The 25,253-nt window shown below is 59.2% G+C and overlaps 1 protein-coding gene across 2 annotated transcripts; it reads left to right on the plus strand.

Moving 5' to 3' along the window:
- Positions 1 to 942: 942 nt before the first annotated feature.
- PSMC4 (proteasome 26S subunit, ATPase 4) lies at positions 943 to 24,683 on the plus strand. 2 transcript variants are annotated; one of them, XM_084224216.1, is made up of 12 exons: positions 943 to 1,033; positions 1,891 to 1,989; positions 5,420 to 5,606; positions 7,946 to 8,092; positions 9,348 to 9,397; positions 10,509 to 10,568; positions 12,509 to 12,602; positions 18,263 to 18,430; positions 21,757 to 21,833; positions 22,501 to 22,669; positions 23,890 to 23,945; positions 24,477 to 24,683. In XM_084224216.1, the coding sequence occupies exons 1-12, from the start codon at positions 998 to 1,000 to the stop codon at positions 24,588 to 24,590; spliced, it is 1,257 nt and encodes a 418-aa protein (XP_084080342.1). In that variant the 5' UTR covers positions 943 to 997; the 3' UTR covers positions 24,591 to 24,683. The 2 variants fall into 2 exon arrangements, with proteins under 2 accessions (XP_084080342.1, XP_084080341.1); XM_084224215.1 differs by lacking the exon at positions 9,348 to 9,397 and having other exon boundaries at positions 10,459 to 10,568.
- The last annotated feature ends 570 nt before the right edge of the window (positions 24,684 to 25,253 follow it).

Consider the following 25,253-nt stretch of genomic DNA (forward strand, 5'->3'; position numbering starts at 1 on the left):
ACTGGGACAAACTGGGATGGACTGGGAGGGAACTGGGATGGACTGAGAGGGACTGGGAGGGAACTGGGAGGGACTGGGGGGTACTGGGAGGGAACTGGGATCAAACTGGGATGGACTGGGGGGGACTGGGACAAACTGGGATGGACTGGGAGGGACTGGGATGAACTGGGACAAACTGGGGGGACTGGGAGGGAACTGGGATGGACTGGGAGGGGATTGGGATTAAACTGGAAGGGACTGGGATGGACTGGGAGGGCACTGGGAGGGAACTGGGAGGGACTGGGGGGTACTGGGAGGGCACGGGGATGGACTGGGACAAACTGGGAAGGACTGGGACAAACTGGGAGGGACTGGGAGGGGATTGGGATCAGACTGGGAGGAACTGGGAGGGAACTGGGAGGGACTGGGAGGGAACTGGGAGCACTGGGATCAAACTGGGATGGACTGGGGGGGACTGGGATGGACTGGGAGAGAACTGGGATGGACTGGGACAAACTGGGAGGGAACTGGGGGGGACTGGGATGGACTGGAACGAACTGGGGGGGACTGGGAGGGGATTGGGATCGAACTGGGATGGACTGGGGGGGAATTGGGAGGGGCTGGGATGGACTGGGAGGGGATTGGGACAAACTGGGAGGGGACTGGGGGGGGACTGGGAGGGACTGGGATGGACTGGGATTGAACCGGGAGTTACTGGGAGTTACTGGGATTCATCTGGGAGTTACTGGGCAGAACTGGGATCGCTCTGGGCGTTACTGGGATGAACTGGGATTGAACTGGGCCGAACTGGGATGGATCCGGGAGTTACTGGGATGAACTGGGATGGACTGGGATGAACTGGGAGTTACTGGGCCGAACTGGGATCGCTCCGGGAGCTCCGGCTCCGTCCCGCCGGCCGCGCATGCGCAGAACCCCGCCATGACGTCACCGCACCGCCCTCCCTCCCTCGCGCGCACGCGCCGACGTGCTGACGTCACTTCCGCGGCGCCGCGTCACGATGGAGGAGCTGGGGCTGCTCGGGGAGAAGCCGCAGGTGAGGGGGGAGGGGCCGGGGGGGGTCCCCAAAACCCCCGGGGGGTCCCCAAAACCTCGGGGGGGGGAGGGGAAGGGGGGGAGCACCCGAAGGACCCCGAAAAAACGCGCGGGAAGGGGGGGAGGGGTCGTGGGGGGGGCGCTTGAAGGAAGGGGGGGGGTCCCCGCTTTGCCGGGCCTCGCCCACTTCCGGGTTTGGCCACGCCCATTTGGGGGCGATACCAATTTAGGGGGTGGAGGGGGGGGAGAGCGAGGCCAAAATGGGGGTGGGATCCCCCCAAAAATCCCCCCAAAATCCCCCCAAAAACCCCCCAAAATCCCCTCAGGGACCCCCGAAATTTGGGGATTTTCCCCCAAAATTTGAGATTTTTCCCTCAGGAACCCCCAAAATTTGGGAATTTCACCCCAGGTGTCCCCCCAGGTGTTTCCCCCCCCCCCCCCAAAGGCCTCTCCCACATTTTTGGACCCCCCTCACCTTCACCTGTGGGTGGCTCTTGCCCGTTTTTGGGTGCCTGTCTCACCTGTCGCCATCCCTCACCTGTCTCTCACCTGTCTCTCACCTGTCTCACCTGTCTCACCTCTCACCTGTCTGTCTCTCACCTGTCTCTCACCTGTCTCACCTGTCTCACCTGTCTCTCACCTGTCTCACCTCTCTCACCTGTCCCTCACCTGTCTCCCCTCTCTCTCACCTGTCTCACACCTGTCTGTCTCTCCCCTGTCTCTCCCCTGTCTCTCACCTGTCTCACCTGTCTCTCACCTGTCTCTCACCTGTCTCTCACCTGTCTCTCACCTGTCTCTCACCTGTCTCACCTGTCTCACCTGTCTCTCACCTGTCTCACCTGTCTCTCACCTGTCCAGGACGATGTCCCGCCCTCGGCCGCCCCCCGGCCCCTCCCCGGCCTTTCCTTCCTGGTGCCGGAGCCCGAGGACCTGGAGGACCTGTACAGCAGGTACAAGGTGAGTGACACACCTGGGACAGGTGAGGTTACCTGTACAGCAGGTACAAGGTGAGTGACACACCTGGGACAGGTGAGGGGTTACCTGTACAGCAGGTACAAGGTGAGTGACACACCTGGGACAGGTGAGGGGTTACCTGTACAGCAGGTACAAGGTGAGTGACACACCTGGGACAGGTGAGGGGTTACCTGTACAGCAGGTACAAGGTGAGTGACACACCTGGGACAGGTGAAGGGTTACCTGTACAGCAGGTACAAGGTGAGTGACACACCTGGGACAGGTGAGGGGTTACCTGTACAGCAGGTACAAGGTGAGTGACACACCTGGGACAGGTGAGGGGTTACTGCAGGTACAAGGTGAGTGACACACCTGGGACAGGTGAGGGGTTACAGCAGGTACAAGGTGAGTGACACACCTGGGACAGGTGAGGGGGGACAGGTGAGGGGTTACTGCAGGTACAAGGTGAGTGACACACCTGGGACAGGTGAGGGGTTACCTGTACAGCAGGTACAAGGTGAGTGACACACCTGGGACAGGTGAGGGGTTACAGGGACCTGTACAGCAGGTACAAGGTGAGTGCAGGTGTGACACACCTGGGACAGGTGAGAGGGGACAGGTGAGGGGTTACAGGGACCTGTACAGCAGGTACAAGGTGAGTGACACACCTGGGACAGGTGAGGGGTTACAGGGACCTGTACAGCAGGTACAAGGTGAGTGACACACCTGGGACAGGTGAGGGGTTACAGGGACCTGTACAGCAGGTACAGGATGAGAGCACACCTGTGTGACAATGTCCCCTGGTCCAGGTGTCCCACAGGTGTTTTAGCTGTCCCTCAGGACTATCTCAGGTGTCCTTCAGGTGTATCTCAGGTGTTTCAGGTGTACCTCAGGTGTGTCTCACCTGGCTCAGGTGTGTCTCTCACCTGTTTCAGAAGCTGCAGCAGGAGCTGGAGTTCCTGGAGGTGCAGGAGGAGCTCAGGCCCTGCCCCAGATGTATCTCAGGTGTTTCAGGTGTATCTCAGGTGTGTCTCACCTGGCTCAGGTGTGTCTCTCACCTGCAGAAGCTGCAGCAGGAGCTGGAGTTCCTGGAGGTGCAGGAGGAGCTCAGGCCCTGCCCAGGTGTATCTCAGGTGTATCTCAGGTGTATCTCAGGTGTATCTCAGGTACCTCAGGTGTATCTCAGGTGTATCTCAGGTGTATCTCAGGTGTATCTCAGGTGTATCTCAGGTACCTCAGGTGTATTTCAGGTGTATCTCAGGTGTTTCAGGTGTATCCCAGGTGTGTCTCAGGTATCTCAGGTGTATCTCAGGTGTGTCCCTCACCTGTCTCACCTGTTCAGAAGCTGCAGCAGGAGCTGGAGTTCCTGGAGGTGCAGGAGGAGCTCAGGCCCTGCGCCCGGTGTATCTCAGGTGTATCTCAGGTGTATCTCAGGTGTTTCAGGTGTATCTCAGGTGTATCTCAGGTGTGTTCCTCACCTGTCTCACCTGCAGAAGCTGCAGCAGGAGCTGGAGTTCCTGGAGGTGCAGGAGGAGCTCAGGCCCTGCCCCAGGTGTATCTCAGGTGTATCTCAGGTGTATCTCCGGTGTATCTCAGGTATCTCAGGTGTGTCTCACCTGTCCCTCACCTGTCTCACCTGCAGAAGCTGCAGCAGGAGCTGGAGTTCCTGGAGGTGCAGGAGGAGCTCAGGCCCTGCCCCAGGTGTATCTCAGGTGTATCTCCGGTGTATCTCAGGTGTATCTCAGGTGTATCTCAGGTGTATCTCAGGTATTTCAGGTGTGTCTCACCTGTCTCAGGTGTGCCTCACCTGTCTCACCTGTTTAGAAGCTGCAGCAGGAGCTGGAGTTCCTGGAGGTGCAGGAGGAGCTCAGGCCCTGCCCCAGGTGTATCTCAGGTGTATCTCAGGTGTTTCAGGTGTATCCCAGGTGTATCTCAGGTGTATCTCAGGTGTATCTCAGGTATCTCAGGTGTGTCTCAGGTGTGTCTCACCTGTCTCAGGTGTGTCTCACCTGTCTCACCTGTGCAGAAGCTGCAGCAGGAGCTGGAGTTCCTGGAGGTGCAGGAGGAGCTCAGGCCCTGCCCAGGTGTATCCCAGGTGTATCTCAGGTGTCTCAGGTGTATCTCAGGTGTTTCAGGTGTATCTCAGGTGTATCTCAGGTGTGTCTCAGGTGTATCTCAGGTGTATCTCAGGTGTGTCTCTCACCTGCAGAAGCTGCAGCAGGAGCTGGAGTTCCTGGAGGTGCAGGAGGAGCTCAGGCCCTGCCCCAGGTGTATCTCAGGTGTATCTCAGGTGTATCTCAGGTGTGTCCCTCACCTGTCTCACCTGTTCAGAAGCTGCAGCAGGAGCTGGAGTTCCTGGAGGTGCAGGAGGAGCTCAGGCCCTGCCCCAGGTGTATCTCAGGTGTATCTCCGGTGTATCTCAGGTGTATCTCAGGTGTATCTCAGGTGTATCTCAGGTATTTCAGGTGTGTCTCACCTGTCTCAGGTGTGCCTCACCTGTCTCACCTGTTTAGAAGCTGCAGCAGGAGCTGGAGTTCCTGGAGGTGCAGGAGGAGCTCAGGCCCTGCCCCAGGTGTATCTCAGGTGTATCTCAGGTGTATCTCAGGTGTATCTCAGGTGTTTCAGGTGTATCCCAGGTGTATCTCAGGTATCTCAGGTGTATCTCAGGTGTTTCAGGTGTATCCCAGGTGTATCTCAGGTGTATCTCAGGTGTATCTCAGGTATCTCAGGTGTGTCTCAGGTGTGTCTCACCTGTCTCAGGTGTGTCTCACCTGTCTCACCTGTGCAGAAGCTGCAGCAGGAGCTGGAGTTCCTGGAGGTGCAGGAGGAGCTCAGGCCCTGCCCAGGTGTATCCCAGGTGTATCTCAGGTGTCTCAGGTGTATCTCAGGTACCTCAGGTGTATCTCAGGTGTGTCCCTCACCTGTCTCACCTGTTCAGAAGCTGCAGCAGGAGCTGGAGTTCCTGGAGGTGCAGGAGGAGCTCAGGCCCTGCCCCAGGTGTATCTCAGGTGTATCTCAGGTGTACCTCAGGTGTATCTCAGGTATCTCAGGTGTATCCCAGGTGTGTCTCAGGTATCTCAGGTGTGTCTCTCACCTGCAGAAGCTGCAGCAGGAGCTGGAGTTCCTGGAGGTGCAGGAGGAGCTCAGGCCCTGCCCCAGGTGTATCTCAGGTGTATCTCAGGTGTATCTCCGGTGTATCTCAGGTGTATCTCAGGTGTATCTCAGGTACCTCAGGTGTGTCTCAGGTATCTCAGGTGTGTCTCACCTGTCTCACCTGTTCAGAAGCTGCAGCAGGAGCTGGAGTTCCTGGAGGTGCAGGAGGAGCTCAGGCCCTGCCCCAGGTGTATCTCAGGTGTACCTCAGGTGTATCTCAGGTGTATCTCAGGTGTATCTCAGGTGTGTCTCACCTGTCCCTCACCTGTCTCACCTGCAGAAGCTGCAGCAGGAGCTGGAGTTCCTGGAGGTGCAGGAGGAGTACATCAAGGACGAGCAGCGCAACCTGAAGAAGGAATTCCTGCACGCGCAGGAGGAGGTGAAGCGGATCCAGAGCATCCCATTGGTCATCGGGCAGTTCCTGGAGGCCGTGGACCAGAACACCGCCATCGTCGGCTCCACCACAGGTGAGCACACCTGGGCACACCTGGGCACACCTGGGCACACCTGGGTACACACCTGGGCACACCTGGGATGGGCTCTGGGTGTCCCATTGGTCATCGGGCAGTTCCTGGAGGCCGTGGACCAGAACACCGCCATCGTCGGCTCCACCACAGGTAAATACACCTGGGCACACCTGGGCACACCTGGGCACAGGTAGATACACCTGGGCACACCTGGGATGGGCTCTGGGTGTCCCATTGGTCATCGGGCAGTTCCTGGAGGCCGTGGACCAGAACACCGCCATCGTGGGCTCCACCACAGGTAAATACACCTGGGCACACCTGGGTACAGGTAAATACACCTGGGCACATCTGGGATGGGTGGGGCCATGGGGTAGCAATGTCCCATTGGTCATCGGGCAGTTCCTGGAGGCCGTGGACCAGAACACCGCCATCGTGGGCTCCACCACAGGTAAATACACCTGGGCACACACCTGGGCACACACCTGGGCACACCTGGGATGGGTGGGGCCATGGGCTCTGGGTGTCCCATTGGTCATCGGGCAGTTCCTGGAGGCCGTGGACCAGAACACCGCCATCGTGGGCTCCACCACAGGTGAGACACACCTGGGCACACACCTGGGCACAGGTAAATACACCTGGGTACACCTGGGCACATCTGGGATGGGTGGGGCCATGGGGTAGCAATGTCCCATTGGTCATCGGGCAGTTCCTGGAGGCTGTGGACCAGAACACCGCCATCGTGGGCTCCACCACAGGTAAATACACCTGGGCACACCTGGGCACACACCTGGGCACAGGTAAATACACCTGGGATAGGTGAGGGACACGGGGGATGGGCTCTGGGTGTCCCATTGGTCATCGGGCAGTTCCTGGAGGCCGTGGACCAGAACACCGCCATGGTGGGCTCCACCACAGGTAAATACACCTGGGCACACCTGGGTACAGGTAAATACACCTGGGTACACCTGGGCACACCTGGGATGGGTGGGGCCGTGGGCAGGGGGTGTCCCATTGGTCATCGGGCAGTTCCTGGAGGCCGTGGACCAGAACACCGCCATCGTGGGCTCCACCACAGGTGAGACACCTGGGCACACACCTGGGCACACCTGGGATGGGCTCTGGGTGTCCCATTGGTCATTGGGCAGTTCCTGGAGGCCGTGGACCAGAACACCGCCATCGTGGGCTCCACCACAGGTGAGACACACCTGGGCACACCTGGGCACACCTGAGGCCTCACCTGGGCACACCTGGGCACACACCTGGGCACACACCTGAGACCTCACTCACGTACACCTGGGCACACACTTGGGCACACACCTGAAGCCTCACCTGAGTACACTTGGGCACACCTGGGCACACCTGAGCCCTCACCTGGCCATGGTGAGGACATTAGGACAGCAAACCTGGCGCTGCCCTCACCTCCCTGCCTCCACTCCGGCCGCATCCAGGGCGTGTCCCGGCGTCCCACCTGTGCCAGGAGAGCTGCAGGTGAGCTCCAGGTGAGCTGCAGCCAGGTGAGCTGCAGGTGAGCTCCAGGTGAGCTGCAGCCAGGTGAGCTGCAGGTGAGCTGCAAGTGAGCTGCAGGTGAGCTGCAGCCAGGTGAGCTGCAAGTGAGCTCCAGGTGAGCTGCAGCCAGGTGAGCTCCAGGTGAGCTCCAGGTGAGCTGTAGCCAGGTGAGCTGCAGGTGCGCTCCAGGTGAGCTGCAGCCAGCTGAGCTCCAGGTGAGCTCCAGGTGCGCTCCAGGTGAGCTGCAACCAGGTGAGCTGCAGCTGAGCTCCAGGTGAGCTCCAGGTGCGCTCCAGGTGTGCTCCAGGTGAGCTGCAGGTGCGCTGCAGGTGCGCTCCAGGTGAGCTCCAGGTGCGCTCCAGGTGAGTTTCAGCCAGGTGCGCTGCAGGTGCGCTCCAGGTGAGCTCCAGGTGCGCTCCAGGTGAGCTGCAGCCAGGTGAGCTGCAGCTGAGCTCCAGGTGAGCTCCAGGTGCGCTCCAGGTGAGTTCCAGCCAGATGAGTTCCAGCTGAGCTCCAGGTGCGCTCCAGGTGCGCTCCAGGTGCACTCCAGGTGAGCTCCAGCCAGGTGCACTCCAGGTGCGCTCCAGGTGCGCTCCAGGTGCGCTCCAGCCAGGTGCGCTCCAGGTGAGCTGCAGCCGGGTGAGCTCTAGGTGTGCTCCAGGTGAGCTGCAGCCAGGTGAGCTCCAGGTGAGCTCCAGGTGCGCTCCAGGTGCGCTCCAGCTGAGCTCCAGGTGAGTTGTAGCCAGCTGAGCTCCAGGTGTGCTCCAGGTGCGCTCCAGGTGAGCTGCAGCCAGGTGCGCTCCAGGTGCGCTGCAGCCAGGTGTGTCGCGCAGGTTCCAACTACTACGTGCGCATCCTGAGCACCATCGACCGCGAGCTGCTCAAGCCCAACGCCTCGGTGGCGCTGCACAAGCACAGCAACGCCCTGGTGGACGTCCTGCCGCCCGAGGCCGACAGCAGCATCATGATGCTGACCTCAGGTGGGCACACCTGCCACACCTGGGCACACCTGGGCACACCTGGGATCCATAAAATGACATTTTGGGGGGAAAAATGGGGGTTTTGGGGTGAAAAAATGGTTCTTGGGGTCATGAAAAGTCAACTGGGGGCATCTTGGGGTTGTGAGATGTTGAGTGGAGCCGTGGTGAGGTCGGCAGGGTTCACCTGGGCACACCTGGGCACACCTGGGCATACCTGGGGGATGGGAAATGACATTTTGGGGGGGAAAAATGGGGGTTTGGGGTGAAAAAACGGGGTTTGGGGTCATTCTTGAGGCCCTGGTGGACGTCCTGCCGCCCGAGGCCGACAGCAGCATCATGATGCTGACCTCAGGTGGGCTCACCTGGCACACCTGGGCACACCTGGGGGACAGGAAATGACATTTTGGGGTGAAAAAACGGGGTTTGGGGTCAGCTTGGGGTTGTTCTTGAGGCCCTGGTGGACGTCCTGCCGCCCGAGGCCGACAGCAGGATCATGATGCTGACCTCAGGTGGGCTCACCTGGCACACCTGGGCACACCTGGGGGACGGGAAATGACATTTTGGGGTGAAAAAACGGGGTTTGGGGTCATCTTGAGGCCCTGGTGGACGTCCTGCCGCCCGAGGCCGACAGCAGCATCATGATGCTGACCTCAGGTGGGCTCACCTGCCACACCTGGGCACACCTGGGATCCGTAAAACGGGGTTTTGGGGGGAAAAAATGGGGTTTGGGGTCATGAAAAGTCAACTGGGATCATCCGAAGTCAACTGGGGTCATCTCGGGGTTGTGAGGTGTTGAGTGGGACCATGGTGAGGTCAGCGGGGCACACCTGGGCACACCTGGGCACACCTGGGATCTATAAAATGAGGTTTTGGGGTGAAAAAACGGGGTTTGGGGTCATCTCGGGGTTGTTCTTGAGGCCCTGGTGGGCGTCCTGCCGCCCGAGGGCGACAGCAGGATCATGATGCTGACCTCAGGTGGGCACACCTGGCACACCTGGGCACACCTGGGATCCGTAAAATTACATTTTGGGGGGAAAAATGGGGGTTTTGGGGTGAAAAAATGGGGTTTGGGGTCATGAAAAGTCAACTGGGATCATCTCGGGGTCATGAGGTGTTGAGTGGGGCCATGGTGAGGTCGGCAGGGCTCACCTGGGCACACCTAGGCTGGTTCCCAGTCCCTCCCAGTCCATCCCAGTCGGTCCCAGTCCCTCCCAGTCCCTCCCAGTGCCTCCCAGTCCATCCCAGTCTCCCCCAGACCAGAAGCCGGACGTGGTCTATGCCGACATCGGCGGGATGGGGACCCCAGTCCATCCCAGTCCCTCCCAGTTCCATCCCAGTCCCTCCCAGTCGGTCCCAATCCCCTCCCAGTCCCTCCCAGTCTCTCCCAGTCCCTCCCAATCCCCTCCCAGTCCCTCCCAGTCCCTCCCAGTCCATCCCAATCCCCTCCCAGTCCCTCCCAGTCCCTCCCAGTCCCTCCCAGTCCATCCCAATCCCCTCCAATCCCCTCCAATCCCCTCCCAATCCCCTCCCAGTCCATCCCAGTCCCTCCCAGTCCCTCCCAGTCCCTCCCAGTCCATCCCAGTCCCTCCCAGTCCCTCCCAATCCCCTCCCAGTCCCTCCCAGTCCATCCCAGTCCATCCCAGTCCATCCCAGTTCCCTCCCAATCCCCTCCCAATCCCCTCCCAATCCCCGCCTAGTCCCTCCCAGTCCCTCCCAGTCCCTCCCAGTCCCTCCCAGTTCCCTCCCAATCCCCTCCCAATCCCCTCCCAATCCCATCCCAGTCCCTCCCAGTCCCTCCCAGTCCATCCCAATCCCCTCCCAGTCCCTCCCAGTCCCTCCCAGTCCATCCCAATCCCCTCCCAGTCCCTCCCAGTCAGTCCCAATCCCCTCCCAGTCCCTCCCAGTCCCCCCCAGTCCATCCCAGTTTGTCCCCAGACCAGAAGCCCGACGTGGTCTACGCTGACATCGGCGGGATGGGGATCCCAGTCCATCCCAGTCCATCCCAGTCCCTCCCAGTCCCTCCCAGTCAGTCCCAATCCCCTCCCAGTCCCCTCCCAGTCCCTCCCAGTTCCTCCCAGTCCATCCCAGTTTCCCCCCAGACCAGAAGCCGGACGTGGTCTACGCTGACATCGGCGGGATGGGGATCCCAGTCCATCCCAGTCCCTCCCAGTCCATCCCAGTCCCCTCCCAATCCCCTCCCAGTCCATCCCAGTCCCTCCCAGTCCATCCCAATCCCCTCCCAGTCCCTCCCAGTCCATCCCAGTCAGTCCCAATCCCCTCCCAGTCCCTCCCAGTCCATCCCAGTCAGTCCCAATCCCCTCCCAGTCCCTCCCAGTCCCTCCCAGTCCATCCCAGTGTCCCCCCAGACCAGAAGCCGGACGTGGTCTACGCTGACATCGGCGGCATGGACATCCAGAAGCAGGAGGTGCGCGAGGCCGTGGAGCTGCCCCTCACCCACTTCGAGCTCTACAAACAGGTGAGGCCTCAGGTGACCTCCAGGTGACCTCAGGTGACCTCCAGGTGACCTCCAGGTGACCTTGAGAACCCTCAGGTGACCTCCAGGTGACCTCCAGGTGGCCTTGAGAACCCTCAGGTGACCTCCAGGTGACCTCCAGGTGGCCTTAAGAACCCTCAGGTGATCTCCAGGGCACCTTGAGGACCCTCAGGTGACCTCCAGGTCATCTTCAGGTGGCCTTGAGAACCCTCAGGTGACCTTGGGGCACCTCAGGGGACCTTAGGGGACCTCAGGTGACCTCCAGGTGATCTCCAGGTCATATTCAGGTGGTCTCGGGGCTTCTCAGGTGACCTCCAGGTGACCTCCAGGTGACCTTGAGAACCCTCAGGTGACCTCCAGGTCATCTTCAGGTGGCCTTGAGAACCCTCAGGGGATGGACAGGTGACCCTGGGGATCTTCAGGTGATCTCCAGGTCATCTTCAGGTGGCCTTGAGAACCCTCAGGTGCCCTTGGGGACCCTCAGGTGGCCTTGGGGTTCCTCAGGTGATCTCCAGGTGACCTGTAGGTCATGTTTAGGTGACCTTGAGGCCGCTCAGGTGACCTCCAGGGCACCTTGGGCGCGCTCAAGTGACCTCCAGGTGATCTCCAGGTCATGTTTAGGTGACTTTGAGGCCCCTCAGGTCTCTCCAGGTGGCCTTGGGGCCCCTCAGGTTACCTTGAGGCCCCTCAGGTGCTCTCCAGGTGGCCTCCAGGTCATCTTCAGGTGGCCTTGGTGCCCCTCAGGTGTCTCCAGGTGCCCTTGGGGCCCCTCAGGTCGCCTTGGTGCCCCTCAGGTGACCTTGAGGACTCTTAGGTGTGTCCCAGGTGTCCTTGGTGCCCCTCAGGTGGCCTTGGTGCCCCTCAGGTATGTCCCAGGTGTCCTTGGTGCCCCTCAGGTGGCCTTGGTGCCCCTCAGGTGGCCTTGGTGCCCTTCAGGTGCCCTTGGTGACCCGCAGGTGGCCTTGGTGACCCGCAAGTGTTCCAGGTGACCTTGGTGCCCCTCAGGTGGCCTCGGTGGCCCTCAGGTGTCCCAGGTGCCCCTCAGGTGTCCCAGGTGGCCCTCAGGTGTCCTAGGTGGCCCTCAGGTGTGTCCCAGGTGGCTCTGAGGTGTCCCAGGTGCCGCTCAGGTGTGTCCCAGGTGGCCCTGAGGTGTCCCAGGTGGCCCTGAGGTGTGTCCCAGGTGCCCCTCAGGTGTGTCCCAGGTGTGCTCACCTGTGTCCCAGGTGGCCCTGAGGTGTGTCCCAGGTGTCCCTCAGGTGTGTCCCAGGTGTGCTCACCTGTGTCCCAGGTGTCCCTCAGGTGTGTCCCGGGTGTCCCAGGTGGCCCTGAGGTGTCCCAGGTGTCCCTCAGGTGTGTCCCAGGTGTCCCTCAGGTGTGTCCCAGGTGTCCCTCAGGTGTGTCCCAGGTGTCTCACCTGTGTCCCAGGTGTCCCTGAGGTGTGTCCCAGGTGTCTCACCTGTGTCCCAGGTGTGCTCACCTGTGTCCCAGGTGTCCCTCAGGTGTGTCCCAGGTGTCCCTCAGGTGTGTCCTAGGTGCCCCTGAGGTGTCCCAGGCGGCCTCACCTGTGTTCCAGGTGCCCCTCAGGTGTGTCCCAGGTGGCCTCACCTGTGTCCCAGGTGGCCCTGAGGTGTCCCAGGTGTGCTCACCTGTGTCCCAGGTGTCCCTCAGGTGTGTCCCAGGTGTCCCTGAGGTGTCCCAGGTGTCCCTCAGGTGTGTCCCAGGTGTGCTCACCTGTGTCCCAGGTGTCTCAGGTGTCCCTGAGGTGTCCCAGGTGTCCCTCAGGTGTGTCCCAGGTGTGCTCACCTGTGTCCCAGGTGTCTCAGGTGTGTCCCAGGTGTGCTCACCTGTGTCCCAGGTGTCCCTCAGGTGTCCCAGGTGTCCCTCACCTGTGTCCCAGGTGTGCTCACCTGTGTCCCCCCCAGATCGGCATTGACCCCCCTCGGGGGGTGCTCATGTACGGCCCCCCCGGCTGCGGCAAGACCATGCTGGCCAAGGCGGTGGCGCACCACACCACAGGTGAGCTGGGGACACCTGGGGGCTGGGGACACCTGGGCGGGGCTTGGGGACACCTGGATGGAGTTTGGGGACACCTGGGTGGGGTTTGGGGACACTTGGGCGGGGCTTGGGGACACCTGGGCGGGGTTGGGGACACCTGAGAGGGGTTTGGGGACAGCTGGGAGGGGTTTGGGGACACCTGGGCAGTCTTGGGGACACCTGGGAGGGGTTTGGGGACACCTGAGAGGGGTTTGGAGACACCTGGGGGAGGGTTGGGGACACCTGGGCAGGCTTGGGGACACCTGGGAGGGGTTTGGGGACACCTGGGTGAGGTTTGGTGGCATCTCAGAGGGGTTTGGGGACACCTGGGTGGAGTTTAGGGACACCTGGGTGGGGTTTGGAGACAACTGGGTGGGGTTTGGGGACACCTGGGTGGGGTTTGGGGACACCTGAGAGGGGTTTGGGGACAGCTGGGGGGGGCTTGGGGACACCTGGGAGGGGGCTTGGGGACACCTGGGTAGAGTTTGGGGATACCTGGGAGGGGTTTGGGGACACCCATGGGGGGTTGGGGACACCTGGGCGGGGTTTGGGGACACCTGGGTGGGGTTTGAGGATACCTGGGGGGGTTTGGGGACACCTGGGTGGGGGTTTGGTGACATGTGGGAGGGGTTTGGGGACATCTGGATGGAGTTTGGGGACACCTGGGTGGGATTTGGAGACATCTGGGAGGGGTTTGGAGACACCTGGATGGAGTTTGGGGACACCTGGGAGGGGTTTGGGGACACCTGGGTGGAGTTTGGGGACACCTGGGTGGGGTTTGGGGATTCCAGGTGTTCTCCATGGGTTCCTGGTGGGATTTTTGGGGTTTCTGGAGGTGTTTTGGGTTCCTGGTGTTCTCCATGGATTCCTGGTGGGATTTTTGGGGTTCCTGGAGGTGTTTTGGGTTCCTGGTGGTCTCCATGTGGGTTTTTTTGGATTCTGGAGGTGTTTTGGGTTTTTGGGTTTCTCCATGGATTCCTGGTGTTCTCCATGTGGGATTTTTGGGGTTTCTGGAGGTGTTTTGGGTTCCTGGTGTTCTCCATGGATTCCTGGTTTTGGATTTTTGGGGTTTCTGGAGGTGTTTTGGGTTCCTGGTGGTCTCCATGTGGGTTTTTTTGGATTCTGGAGGTGTTTTGGGTTTTTGGGTTTCTCCATGGATTCCTGGTGTTCTCCATGGATTCCCAGTGGGGATTTTGGGATTTCTGGAGGTGTTTTGGGTTCTTGGTGGTCTCCATGGACTCTTGGTGTTCTCCATGGATTCCTGGTGGGGTTTTTGGGCTTTCTGGAGGTGTTTTGGGTTCCTGGTGGTCTCCATGAGTTCCTGGTGGTATCCATGGATTCCCAGTGAGGATTTGGGGCTTTCTGGAGGTGTTTTGGGTTCTTGGTGTTCTCCATGGGTTCCCAGTTGGACTTTTGGGCTTTCTGGAGACATTTTGGGTTCCTGGTGGTCTCCATGAGTTCCTGGTGGTTTCCACGTGGGGTTTCTGGGATTATTGGTGCTCTCCATGGGTTCCTGGTGGGGTTTTTGGGTTTTCTGGAGGCGTTTTGGGTTCCTGGTGTTCTCCATGGGGTTTTTGGAGTTGGTTTTGGGTTCCTGTTTGTCTCCATGTGGGTTTTTTGGGGTTTCTGGAGGTGTTTTGGATTCCTGGTGTTCTCCATAGATTCCTGGTGGGATTTTTGGGCTTTCTGGAGATGTTTTGGGTTCCTGGTGTTCTCCATGTGTTCCTGGTGTTCTCCATGAATTCCTGGAGGGATTTTTGGGCTTTCTGGAGGTGTTTTGGGTTCCTGGTGTTCTCCATGGACTCCTGGTGGGATTTTTGGGATTTTAGAGGTGTTTTGGGTTCCTGGTGGTCTCCATAGGTTCCTGATGTTCTCCATGGATTCCCAGTGAGATTTTTGGGGTTTCTGGAGGTGTTTTTGGGTTCCTGGTGGTCTCCATGAGTTCCTGGTGGTTTCCACGTGGGGTTTCTGGGATTATTGGTGGTCTCCATGGGTTCCTGGTGGGATTTTTGGGTTTTCTGGAGGCGTTTTGGGTTCCTGGTGTTCTCCATGGGGTTTTTGGAGTTGGTTTTGGGTTCCTGGTGGTCTCCATGTGGGATTTTTGGGGTTTCTGGAGGTGTTTTGGGTTCCTGATGATCTCCATGTGGAATTTTTGGGCTTTCTGGAGGTGTTTTGGGTTCCTGGTGTTCTCCATGGATTCCTGGTGGGATTTTTGGGGTTCCTGGAGGTGTTTTGGGGTCCTGGTGGTCTCCATGGATTCCTGGTGGTCTCCATGTGGGGTTTTTGGGATTTCTGGAGGTGTTTTGGGTTCCTGGTGTTCTCCATGGATTCCTGGTGGGATTTTTGGGGTTCCTGGAGGTGTTTTGGGGTCCTGGTGATCTCCATGTGGGTTTTTTTGGATTCTGGAGGTGTTTTGGGTTTTTGGGTTTTTCCATGGATTCCTGGTGGTCTCCATGGGTCCCCAGTGGGGATTTTGGGATTTCTGGAGATGTTTTGGGTTCCTGGTGTTCTCCATGGATTCCCAGTGAGATTTTTGGGCTTTCTGGAGGCATTTTGGGTTCCTGGTGTTCTTCATGGACTCCATGTGGGATTTTTGGGATTTTGGAGGTGTTCTGGGTTCCTGGTGGTCTCCATGTGTTCCTGGTGGTATCCATGGATTCCCAGTGAGGATTTGGGGCTTTCTGGAGGTGTTTTGGGTTCCTGGTGTTCTCCATGGGGTTTTTGGAGTTGGTTTTGGGTTCCTGGTGGTCTCCATGGATTCCCAGTGAGATTTTTGGGATTTCTGGAGGTGTTTTGGGTTCCTGGTGTTCTCCATGGGTTCCTGGAGGGATTTTTGGGATTTCTGGAGGTGTTTTGGGTTCCTGGTGGTCTCCATGGACTCCTGGTGGGATTTTTGGGATTTTAGAGGTGTTTTGGGTTCCTGGTGGTCTCCATGAGTTCCTGGTGTTCTCCATGGATTCCCAGTGACATTTTTGTGGTTTCTGGAGGTTTTTTGGGTTCCTGCTGTTCTCCATGGATTCCTGGTGTTCTCCATGAATTCCTGGAGGGATTTTTGGGCTTTCTGGAGGTGTTTTGGGTTCCTGGTATTCTCCATGTGGGGTTTTTGGGCTTTCTGGAGGCGTTTTGGGTTCCTGGTGTTCTCCATGGGGTTTTTGGAGTTGGTTTTTGGTTCCTGGTATTCTCCATGTGGGATTTTTGGCCTTTCTGGAGGTGTTTTGGGTTCCTGGTGTTCTCCATGGATTCCTGGTGGGATTTTTGGGGTTCCTGGAGGTGTTTTGGGTTCCTGGTGGTCTCCATGTGGGTTTTTTTGGATTCTGGAGGTGTTTTGGGTTTTTGGGTTTCTCCATGGATTCCTGGTGTTCTCCATGAATTCCTGGAGGGATTTTTGGGCTTTCTGGAGGTGTTTTGGGTTCCTGGTGGTCTCCATGGACTCTTGGTGGTCTCCGTGGATTCCTGGTGGGATTTTTGGGCTTTCTGGAGCTGTTTTGGGTTCCTGGTGTTCTCCATGTGGGGTTTTTGGGATTTCTGGAGGCGTTTTGGGTTCCTGGTGTTCTCCATGGGGTTTTTGGAGTTGGTTTTGGGTTCCTGTTGGTCTCCATGTGGGATTTTTGGGGTTCCTGGAGGTGTTTTGGGTTCCTGGTGGTCTCCATGTGGGTTTTTTTGGATTCTGGAGGTGTTTTGGGTTTTTGGGTTTCTCCATGGGTTCCTGGTGTTCTCCATGGATTCCCAGTGGGGATTTTGGGATTTCTGGAGGTGTTTTGGGTTCCTGGTGGTCTCCATGGACTCTTGGTGGTCTCCGTGGATTCCTGGTGGGATTTTTGGGGTTTCTGGAGGTGTTTTGGGTTCCTGGTGGTCTCCATGAGTTCCTGGTATTCTCCATGGACTCCTGGTGGGATTTTTGGTATTTCTGGAGGTGTTTTGGGTTCTTGGTATTGCATGGGTTCCTGGTGGTCTCCATGTGGGATTTTTGGGATTTCTGGAGGCGTTTTGGGTTCCTGGTGTTCTCCATGGGGTTTTTGGAGTTGGTTTTGGGTTCCTGGTGTTCTCCATGGGGTTTTTGGAGTTGGTTTTGGGTTCCTGGTGTTCTCCATGTGGGGTTTTTGGGGTTTCTGGAGGTGTTTTGGGTTCCTGGTGGTCTCCACGTGTTCCTGGTGGTCTCCATGGATTCCTGGTGGGATTTTTGGGGTTTCTGGAGATGTTTTGGGTTCCTGGTGGTCTCCACGGATCCCTGGTGGGATTTTTGGGCTTTCTGGAGGTGTTTTGGGTTCCTGGTGTTCTCCACGTGGGATTTTTGGGCTTTCTGGAGATGTTTTGGGTTCCTGGTTGTCTCCATGGGTTCCAGATGTTCTCCATGGCTTCCTGGTGTTCTCCGTGGATTCCCAGTGGGGATTTTTGGGCTTTCTGGAGGTGTTTTGGGTTCCTGGTATTCCATGGGTTCCTGGTGTTCTCCACGGGGTTTTTGGAGTTGGTTTTGGGTTCCTGGTGGTCTCCATGTGGGATTTTTGGGCTTTCTGGAGGTGTTTTGGGTTCTTGGTGTTCTCCATGGGTTCCCAGTTGGACTTTTGGGCTTTCTGGAGGCATTTTGGGTTCCTGGTGGTCTCCATGAGTTCCTGGTGGTTTCCACGTGGGGTTTCTGGGATTATTGGTGGTCTCCATGGGTTCCTGGTGGGATTTTTGGGTTTTCTGGAGGCGTTTTGGGTTCCTGGTGTTCTCCATGGGGTTTTTGGAGTTGGTTTTGGGTTCCTGGTGGTCTCCATGTGGGATTTTTGGGCTTTCTGGAGGTGTTTTGGGTTCCTGATGATCTCCATGTGGAATTTTTGGGCTTTCTGGAGGTGTTTTGGGTTCCTGGTGTTCTCCATGGATTCCTGGTGGGATTTTTGGGGTTCCTGGAGGTGTTTTGGGTTCCTGGTGGTCTCCATGTGGGTTTTTTTGGATTCTGGAGGTGTTTTGGGTTTTTGGGTTTCTCCATGGATTCCTGGTGTTCTCCATGGATTCCTGGAGGGATTTTTGGGCTTTCTGGAGGTGTTTTGGGTTCCTGGTGGTCTCCATGGACTCTTGGTGGTCTCCGTGGATTCCTGGTGGGATTTTTGGGGTTTCTGGAGATGTTTTGGGTTCTTGGTGGTCTCCATGAGTTCCTGGTGTTCTCCATGGACTCCTGGTGGGATTTTTGGGATTTCTGGAGGTGTTTTGGGTTCCTGGTATTGCATGGGTTCCTGGTGGTCTCCATGTGGGATTTTTGGGATTTCTGGAGGTTTTTTGGGTTCCTGCTGTTCTCCATGGATTCCTGGTGGTCTCCATGTAAGATTTTTGGGATTTCTGGAGGTGTTTTGGGTTCCTGGTGTTCTCCATGGACTCCATGTGGGATTTTTGGGCTTTCTGGAGGTGTTTTGGGTTCCTGGTGGTCTCCATGTGGAATTTTTGGGCTTTCTGGAGGTGTTTTGGGTTCCTGGTGTTTTTCATGTGGGATTTTTGGGGTTTCTGGAGGTGTTTTGGGTTCCTGGTGTTCTCCATGGTTTCCATGTGGAATTTTTGGGCTTTCTGGAGCGCTTTTGACTCCCGATGTTCTCCACTGATTCCCGATTGGATTTTTGTGATTTCCATCATTCCTAACCTCCCAAATTTGTTGTTTTGTCCTTCCCCAGCCGCCTTCATCCGCGTGGTGGGCTCGGAGTTCGTGCAGAAGTACCTGGGCGAGGGCCCGCGGATGGTGCGCGACGTTTTCCGCCTGGCCAAGGAGAACGCGCCCGCCATCATCTTCATCGACGAGATCGACGCCATCGCCACCAAGCGCTTCGACGCCCAGACCGGGGGTCAGCACCCCAAACTGGGTGGGGGGCTCCGCTGGGGTGGGCTGGGCGGAGTTTGGGGGGTTTTGGGTGGGGTTTGGGGGTCCCAGGTGGAGTTTGGGGGGGCCTGGGTGGAGTTTGGGGGGTCCTGGGTGGAATTTGGGGTCACCTGGGTGGAGTTTGGGGTCACCTGGGTGGAGTTTGGGGGGTCCTGGGTGGAGTTTGGGGGGTCCTGGGTGGAGTTTGAGGGGTCCTGGGTGGAGTTTGAGGGGTCCTGGGTGGAGTTTGGGGGGTCCTGAGTGGAGTTTGGGATCACCTGGGTGGAGTTTGGGGGGTCCCGGGTGGAGTTTGGGGGGTCCTGGGTGGAGTTTGGGGGGTCCCAGGTGGGATTTGGGGGGTCACAGGTGGTTTTTGGGGTCACCTGGGTGGAGTTCGGGGGGTCCTGGCTGGAGTTTGGGGGGTCCTGAGTGGAGTTTGGGGGGTCCTGGGTGGAGTTTGGGGGGTCCTGGATGGAGTTTGGGGTCACCTGGGTGGAGTTTGGGTGGTTTTGGGTGGGATTTGGGGGGTCCCAGGTGGAGTTTTGGGGGGTCCTGGGTGGAGTTTGGGGGGGCCTGGGTGGAGTTTGGGGGGTCCCGGGTGGAGTTTGGGGGGTCCTGGGTGGAGTTTGGGGGGTCCTGGGTGGGATTTGAGGTCACCTGGGTGGAGTTTGAGGGGTCCTGGGTGGAGTTTTGGGGGTCCTGGGTGGAGTTTGGGGGATCCCCGGTGGAGTTTGGGGGGTCCCAGGTGGTTTTTGGGGTCACCTGGGTGGAATTTGGGGGGTCCCGGGTGGAGTTTGGGGGGTCCTGGGTGGAGTTTGGGGGGTCCCAGGTGGGATTTGGGGGGTCACAGGTGGTTTTTGGGGTCACCTGGGTGGAGTTTGGGGGGTTTTGGGTGGAGTTTGGGGTCACCTGGGTGGAGTTTGGGGGGTCCTGGGTGGAGTTTGGGGGGTCCTGGGTGCAGTTTTGGGGGGGCCTGGGTGGAGTTTGAGGGGTCCCGGGTGGAGTTTGGGGGGTCCCAGGTGGAGTTTGGGTGGTTTTTGGTAGTTTTGGGTGGAATTTGGGCTTGAGGAACCTTCTGGATGATGGTCAGGAGAACCTCAAGGTGGGGTTTGAGGACCCCAGACCCCCAAATTGGGGAGGGGGCTCTGATGGGGGGTCCTGGGTGGAGTTTGGGGGGTCCCAGGTGGTTTTTGGGGTCACCTGGGTGGAGTTTGGGGGGTTTTGGGTGGAGTTTGGGGGGTCCTGGGTGGAGTTTGGGGGGTCCCAGGTGGAGTTTGGGGGGTCCTGGGTGGAGTTTGGGGGGTCCTGGGTGGGATTTGAGGTCACCTGGGTGGAGTTTGGGGTCACCAGGGTGGAGTTTGGGGGGTCCCAGGTGGAGTTTGGGGGGTCCTGGGTGGAGTTTGGGGGGTCCTGGGTGGAGTTTGGGGGGTCCCCGGTGGAGTTTGGGGGGTCCCAGGTGGTTTTTGGGGTCACCTGGGTGGAATTTGGGGGGTCCCGGGTGGAGTTTGGGGTCACCTGGGTGGAGTTTGGGGGGTCCCAGGTGGAGTTTGGGGGTCCCGGGTGGAGTTTGGGGTCACCTGGGTGGAGTTTGGGGGGTCCCAGGTGGAGTTTGGGGGGTCCTGGGTGGAGTTTGGGGGGTCCTGGGTGGAGTTTGGGGGTCCTGGGTGGAGTTTGGGGGGTCCTGGGTGGAGTTTGGGATCACCTGGGTGGAGTTTGGGGGGTCCCAGGTGGAGTTTGAGGGGTCCCAGGTGAAGTTTGGGGGGTCCCGGGTGGAGTTTGGGGGGTCCCAGGTGGAATTTGGGGGGTCCCAGGTGGGATTTGGGGGGTCCCAGGTGGAGTTTGGGGGGTTTTGGGTGGAGTTTGGGCTTGAGGAACCTTCTGGATGAAGGTCAGGAGAACCTCGAGGTGGGGTTTGAGGACCCCAGACCCCCAAATTGGGGAGGGGGCTCTGATGGGGGGTCCTGGGTGGAGTTTGGGGGGTCCCAGGTGGTTTTTGGGGTCACCTGGGTGGAGTTTGGAGGGTTTTGGGTGGAGTTTGGGGGGTCCCAGGTGGAGTTTGGGGGGTCCTGAGTGGAGTTTGGGGGGTCCTGGGTGGAGTTTGGGGGGTCCTGAGTGGAGTTTGGGGGGTCCTGGGTGGAGTTTGGGGGGTCCCAGGTGGAGTTTGAGGGGTCCCAGGTGGAGTTTGGGGGGTCCCAGGTGGAGTTTGGGTGTTTTTGGGTGGGATTTGGGCTTCAGGAACCTTCTGGATGAAGGTCAGGAGAACCTCGAGGTGGGGTTTGAGGACCCCAGACCCCCAAATTGGGGAGGGGGCTCCGCTGGGGTGGGGTCCAGGGGGGTCCTGGGTAGAGTTTGGGGGGTCCTAGGTGGGATTTGGGTGGTTTTGGGTGGAATTTGGGCTTGAGGAACCTTCTGGAGAACCTTGGGATGAAACTCAGCAACACTTGGGTGGATTTTTGGGATCACCTGGATGGAATTTTGGGGTCACCTGAGTGGAATTTTGGGGGTTTGGGTGGAGTTTGGGGTCACCTGGGTGGAGTTTGGGGTCACCTGGATGGGATTTGGGGTCACCTGGGTGGAATTTTGGGGTCACCTGGGTAGGATTTTGGGGGTTTTGGGTGGAATTTGGGGTTACCTGGATGGATTTTGGGGTTTGGGGTGGAATTTTGGGGTCACCCAGACAGAATTTGGTGTTTTGGGTGGAATTTTGGGGTCACCTGGATGGAATTTTGGGGTCGCCTGGGTGGAATTTGGGGTTTGGAGTGGAATTTTGGGGTCACCTGGATGGAATTTGGGGGTTTTGGGTGGAATTTTGGGGTCACCTGGATGAATTTGGGGGCTTGGATGGAATTTTGGGGTCACCTGGATGGAATTTGGGGTCACCTGGGTGGAATTTTGGGGTCACCTGGGTAGGATTTTGGGGTTTTGGGTGGAATTTTGAGGTCACCTGGATGGGATTTGGGGTCACCTGGGTGGAATTTTGGGGTCACCTGGGTAGGATTTTGGGGGTTTTGGGTGGAATTTGGGGTTACCTGGATGGATTTTGGGGTTTGGGGTGGAATTTTGGGGTCACCCAGACAGAATTTGGTGTTTTGGGTGGAATTTTGGGGTCACCTGGATGGAATTTTGGGGTCACCTGGGTGGAATTTTGGGGTAACCTGGCTGGGATTTGGGGTCACCTGGGTGGAATTTGGGGTTTGGAGTGGAATTTTGGGGTCACCTAGATGGAATTTGGGGGGTTTTCAGTGGAATTTTGGGTTTTGGGTGGAACCCCCGAATTCCAGAGGTCCCAAAATTGCCGTTTTTCGCCCCAAGCCGACCGCGAGGTCCAACGGATCCTCCTGGAGCTGCTGAACCAGATGGACGGCTTCGACCAGAACGTCAACGTCAAGGTGCGCCCAGGTGACCCCGGGTGCGCCCAGGTGTGCCCAGGTGGGGCCAGGTGTGCCCAGGTGTGCCCAGGTGTGACCCAGGTGTCCCCAGGTGTGCCCAGGTGACCACGGCCACCAAACCTGGGCACACCTGGGCACACCTGGACGAGCAGTTCCAGGGGTTTTATGAGGTTCTGTGGGGTTTTGGGGATCTCAGGTGTGTCCAGGTGTCCTCAGGTATCTCCAGGTGACCACGGCCACCAAACCTGGGCACACCTGGGCACACCTGGACGAGCAGTTCCAGGGGTTTTACGAGGTTCTGTGGGGTTTTGGGGATCTCAGGTGTGTCCAGGTGTGCCCTCACCTGTGCCCAGGTGATCATGGCCACCAACCGGGCGGACACCTGGGCACACCTGGGCACACCTGGACGAGCAGTTCCAGGGGTTTTATGAGGTTTTGTGGGGTTCTATGGGGATCTCAGGTGTGTCCAGGTGTGCCCTCACCTGTGCCCAGGTGATCATGGCCACCAACCGGGTGCACACCTGGGCACACCTGGGCACACCTGGATCAGGAACTATGGGGGTTTTATGGGTTTTTTTGAGGTTTTATGGGATTTTACGGGGTTCTGGGGGGGTTCTGTGTGGTTTTGGGTATCTCAGGTGTGTCTTCACCTGTCACCTGTGCCCAGGTGATCATGGCCACCAACCGTGCGGACACGCTGGACCCGGCGCTGCTGCGGCCCGGCCGCCTGGACCGTAAGATCGAGTTCCCGCTGCCCGACCGGCGGCAGAAGCGCCTCATCTTCTCCACCATCACCGGCAAGATGAACCTGTCCGAGGAGGTGGACCTGGAGGACTGTATCCACACCTGGGCACACCTGGGCACAGCTGGGGGGGTTGGGCACACACCTGGGCACAGCTGGGAGGGCTGGGAACACACCTGGGGACACACCTGTCCGAGGAGGTGGACCTGGAGGACTGTATCCGCACACCTGGGCACACCTGGGCACAGCTGGGCACAGCTGGGGGGGCTGGGCACACACCTGGGCACAGCTGGGCACAGCTGGGGGGGTTGGGCACACACCTGTCCGAGGAGGTGGACCTGGAGGACTGTATCTGCACCTGGGGGCACACCTGGGCACAGCTGGGCACACCTGGGGGGGTTGGGCACACACCTGGGCACACACCTGGGCACACACCTGGGCACAGCTGGGCGGCTGGGCACACACCTGTCCGAGGAGGTGGACCTGGAGGATTGTATCCGCACACCTGGGCACACCTGGGCACAGCTGGGCACAGCTGGGCACACCTGGGGGGGTTGGGCACACACCTGGGCACACACCTGGGCACAGCTGGGGGGCTGGGCACACACCTGGGCACACACCTGGGCACAGCTGGGGGGGCTGGGCACACACCTGGGCACACACCTGGGCACAGCTGGGGGGGCTGGGCACACACCTGTCCGAGGAGGTGGACCTGGAGGATTGTATCCACACCTGGACACACCTGGGCACACACCTGGAGGGGCTGGGAATACACCTGGGCACACCTGGGGGGCGGGGAATACACCTGGGCACAGCTGGGGGCACACCTGGGCACAGCTGGGGGGGCGGGGAATACACCTGGGGGGGCTGGGAATACACCTGGGCACAGCTGGGGGGGCGGGGAATACACCTGGGCACAGCTGGGGGGGCTGGGCACGCACTTGGGCGCACCTGGGGGTACCTGGGGGGGGCTGGGAATACACCTGGGCACACACCTAGGCACACCTGGGGGCACCTGGGGTGGGGTGGGAATACACCTGGGCACACCTGGGGGGGGTGGGCACACACCTGGGCACACACCTGTCCAAGGAGGTGGATCTGGAGGATGGTATCCGCACCTGGGGGCACCTGGGCACACACCTGGGCACAGCTGGATGGGTTAGAAACACACCTGGGCACACTTGGGCATGCTTAGGGCACACCTGGGCACACCTGGACATGCTCAGGGCACACCTGGACATGCCCTGAGCACACCTGGACACGCCCAGGGCACACCTGGGCACACCTGCGCTGTTTCCTTGACCCCTGACCCAGACGTGGCGCGGCCGGACAAGATCTCGGGGGCCGACATCAACTCCATCTGCCAGGAGGTGAGGGCACACCTGGGCACACCTGGGGCAGGTGTGGGGCACACCTGGGTGCACCTGGGGCAGGTGTGGCTGTAGCTCAGTGCAGGTGACACAGGTGACACAGGTGTGGCTGTAGCTCAGTGCAGGTTACAGTGGGCTGGCTGTGGGTGACACAGGTGACACAGGTGACACTAAGGTGACACTGGTGACACAGGTGACACAGGTGTCACTGTCCCCAGGGTGGCATGCTGGCCGTCAGGGAGAACAGGTACATCGTGCTGGCACAGGTGTGGCTGTGGGTGACACAGGTGACACAGGGCTGGCTGTGGGTGGCTGTGGGTGTCCCAGGTGACACAGGTGACACTGAGGTGACACTGAGGTGCCATCCCAGGGTGGCATGCTGGCCGTCAGGGAGAACAGGTACATCGTGCTGGCACAGGTGTGGCTGTAGCTCAGTGCAGGTTACAGTGGGCTGGCTGTAGGTGACACAGGTGACACAGGGCTGGCTGTAGGTGTCCCAGGTGACACAGGTGACACTGTCACTGTCCCCAGGGCGGCATGCTGGCGGTCAGGGAGAACAGGTACATCGTGCTGGCCAAGGACTTTGAGAAGGCGTACAAAACCGTCATCAAGAAGGACGAGCAGGAGCACGAGTTCTACAAGTGACACCTGGGGACACCTGGGGACACCCCGGGGACACGCCTGGGGACACACCTGGGGACACCTGGGGACGTTCAAATAAAGCTGAGACCGGAGCGAGAGCCCTGGAGCCTTTCTGGGGACACTGGGAGGGACCTGGGGACATCCTTGGGGACACTGGGAGGGACATGGGGACACTTTGGGGACACTGGGAAGGACATTGGGACACTCTGGGGACACTGGGAGGGACACGGGGACACTCTGGGGACACTGGGAGGGACATGGGGACATGAGGAAGGACTTGGGGACACCTTTGGGGGCACTGGGAGGGACATGGGGACACTTTGGGGACACTGGGAGGGACTTGGGGACACTCTGGGGACACTGGGAGGGACTTGGGGACACTTTGGGGACACTGGGAGGGACCTGGGGACACTCTGGGGACACTGGGAAGGACATGGGGAACTTTGGGGACACTGGGAGGGACATGGGGACATGAGGAAGGACTTGGGGACACCTTTGGGGACACTGGGAGGGACTTGGGGACACCCCTGGGGACACTGGGATGGCCTTGGGGACATCAGGAGGGACGTGGGGACACCCTTGGGGACACCGGGAGGGACCTGGGGACACTTTGGGGACACTGGGAGGGACTTGGGGACACTGGGACGTGGCTGGGGACACTGGGAG

Source organism: Fringilla coelebs (assembly GCF_963513975.1).
Source record: "Fringilla coelebs genome assembly, chromosome: 34".
Classification (NCBI taxonomy): Eukaryota; Metazoa; Chordata; class Aves; order Passeriformes; family Fringillidae; genus Fringilla; species Fringilla coelebs.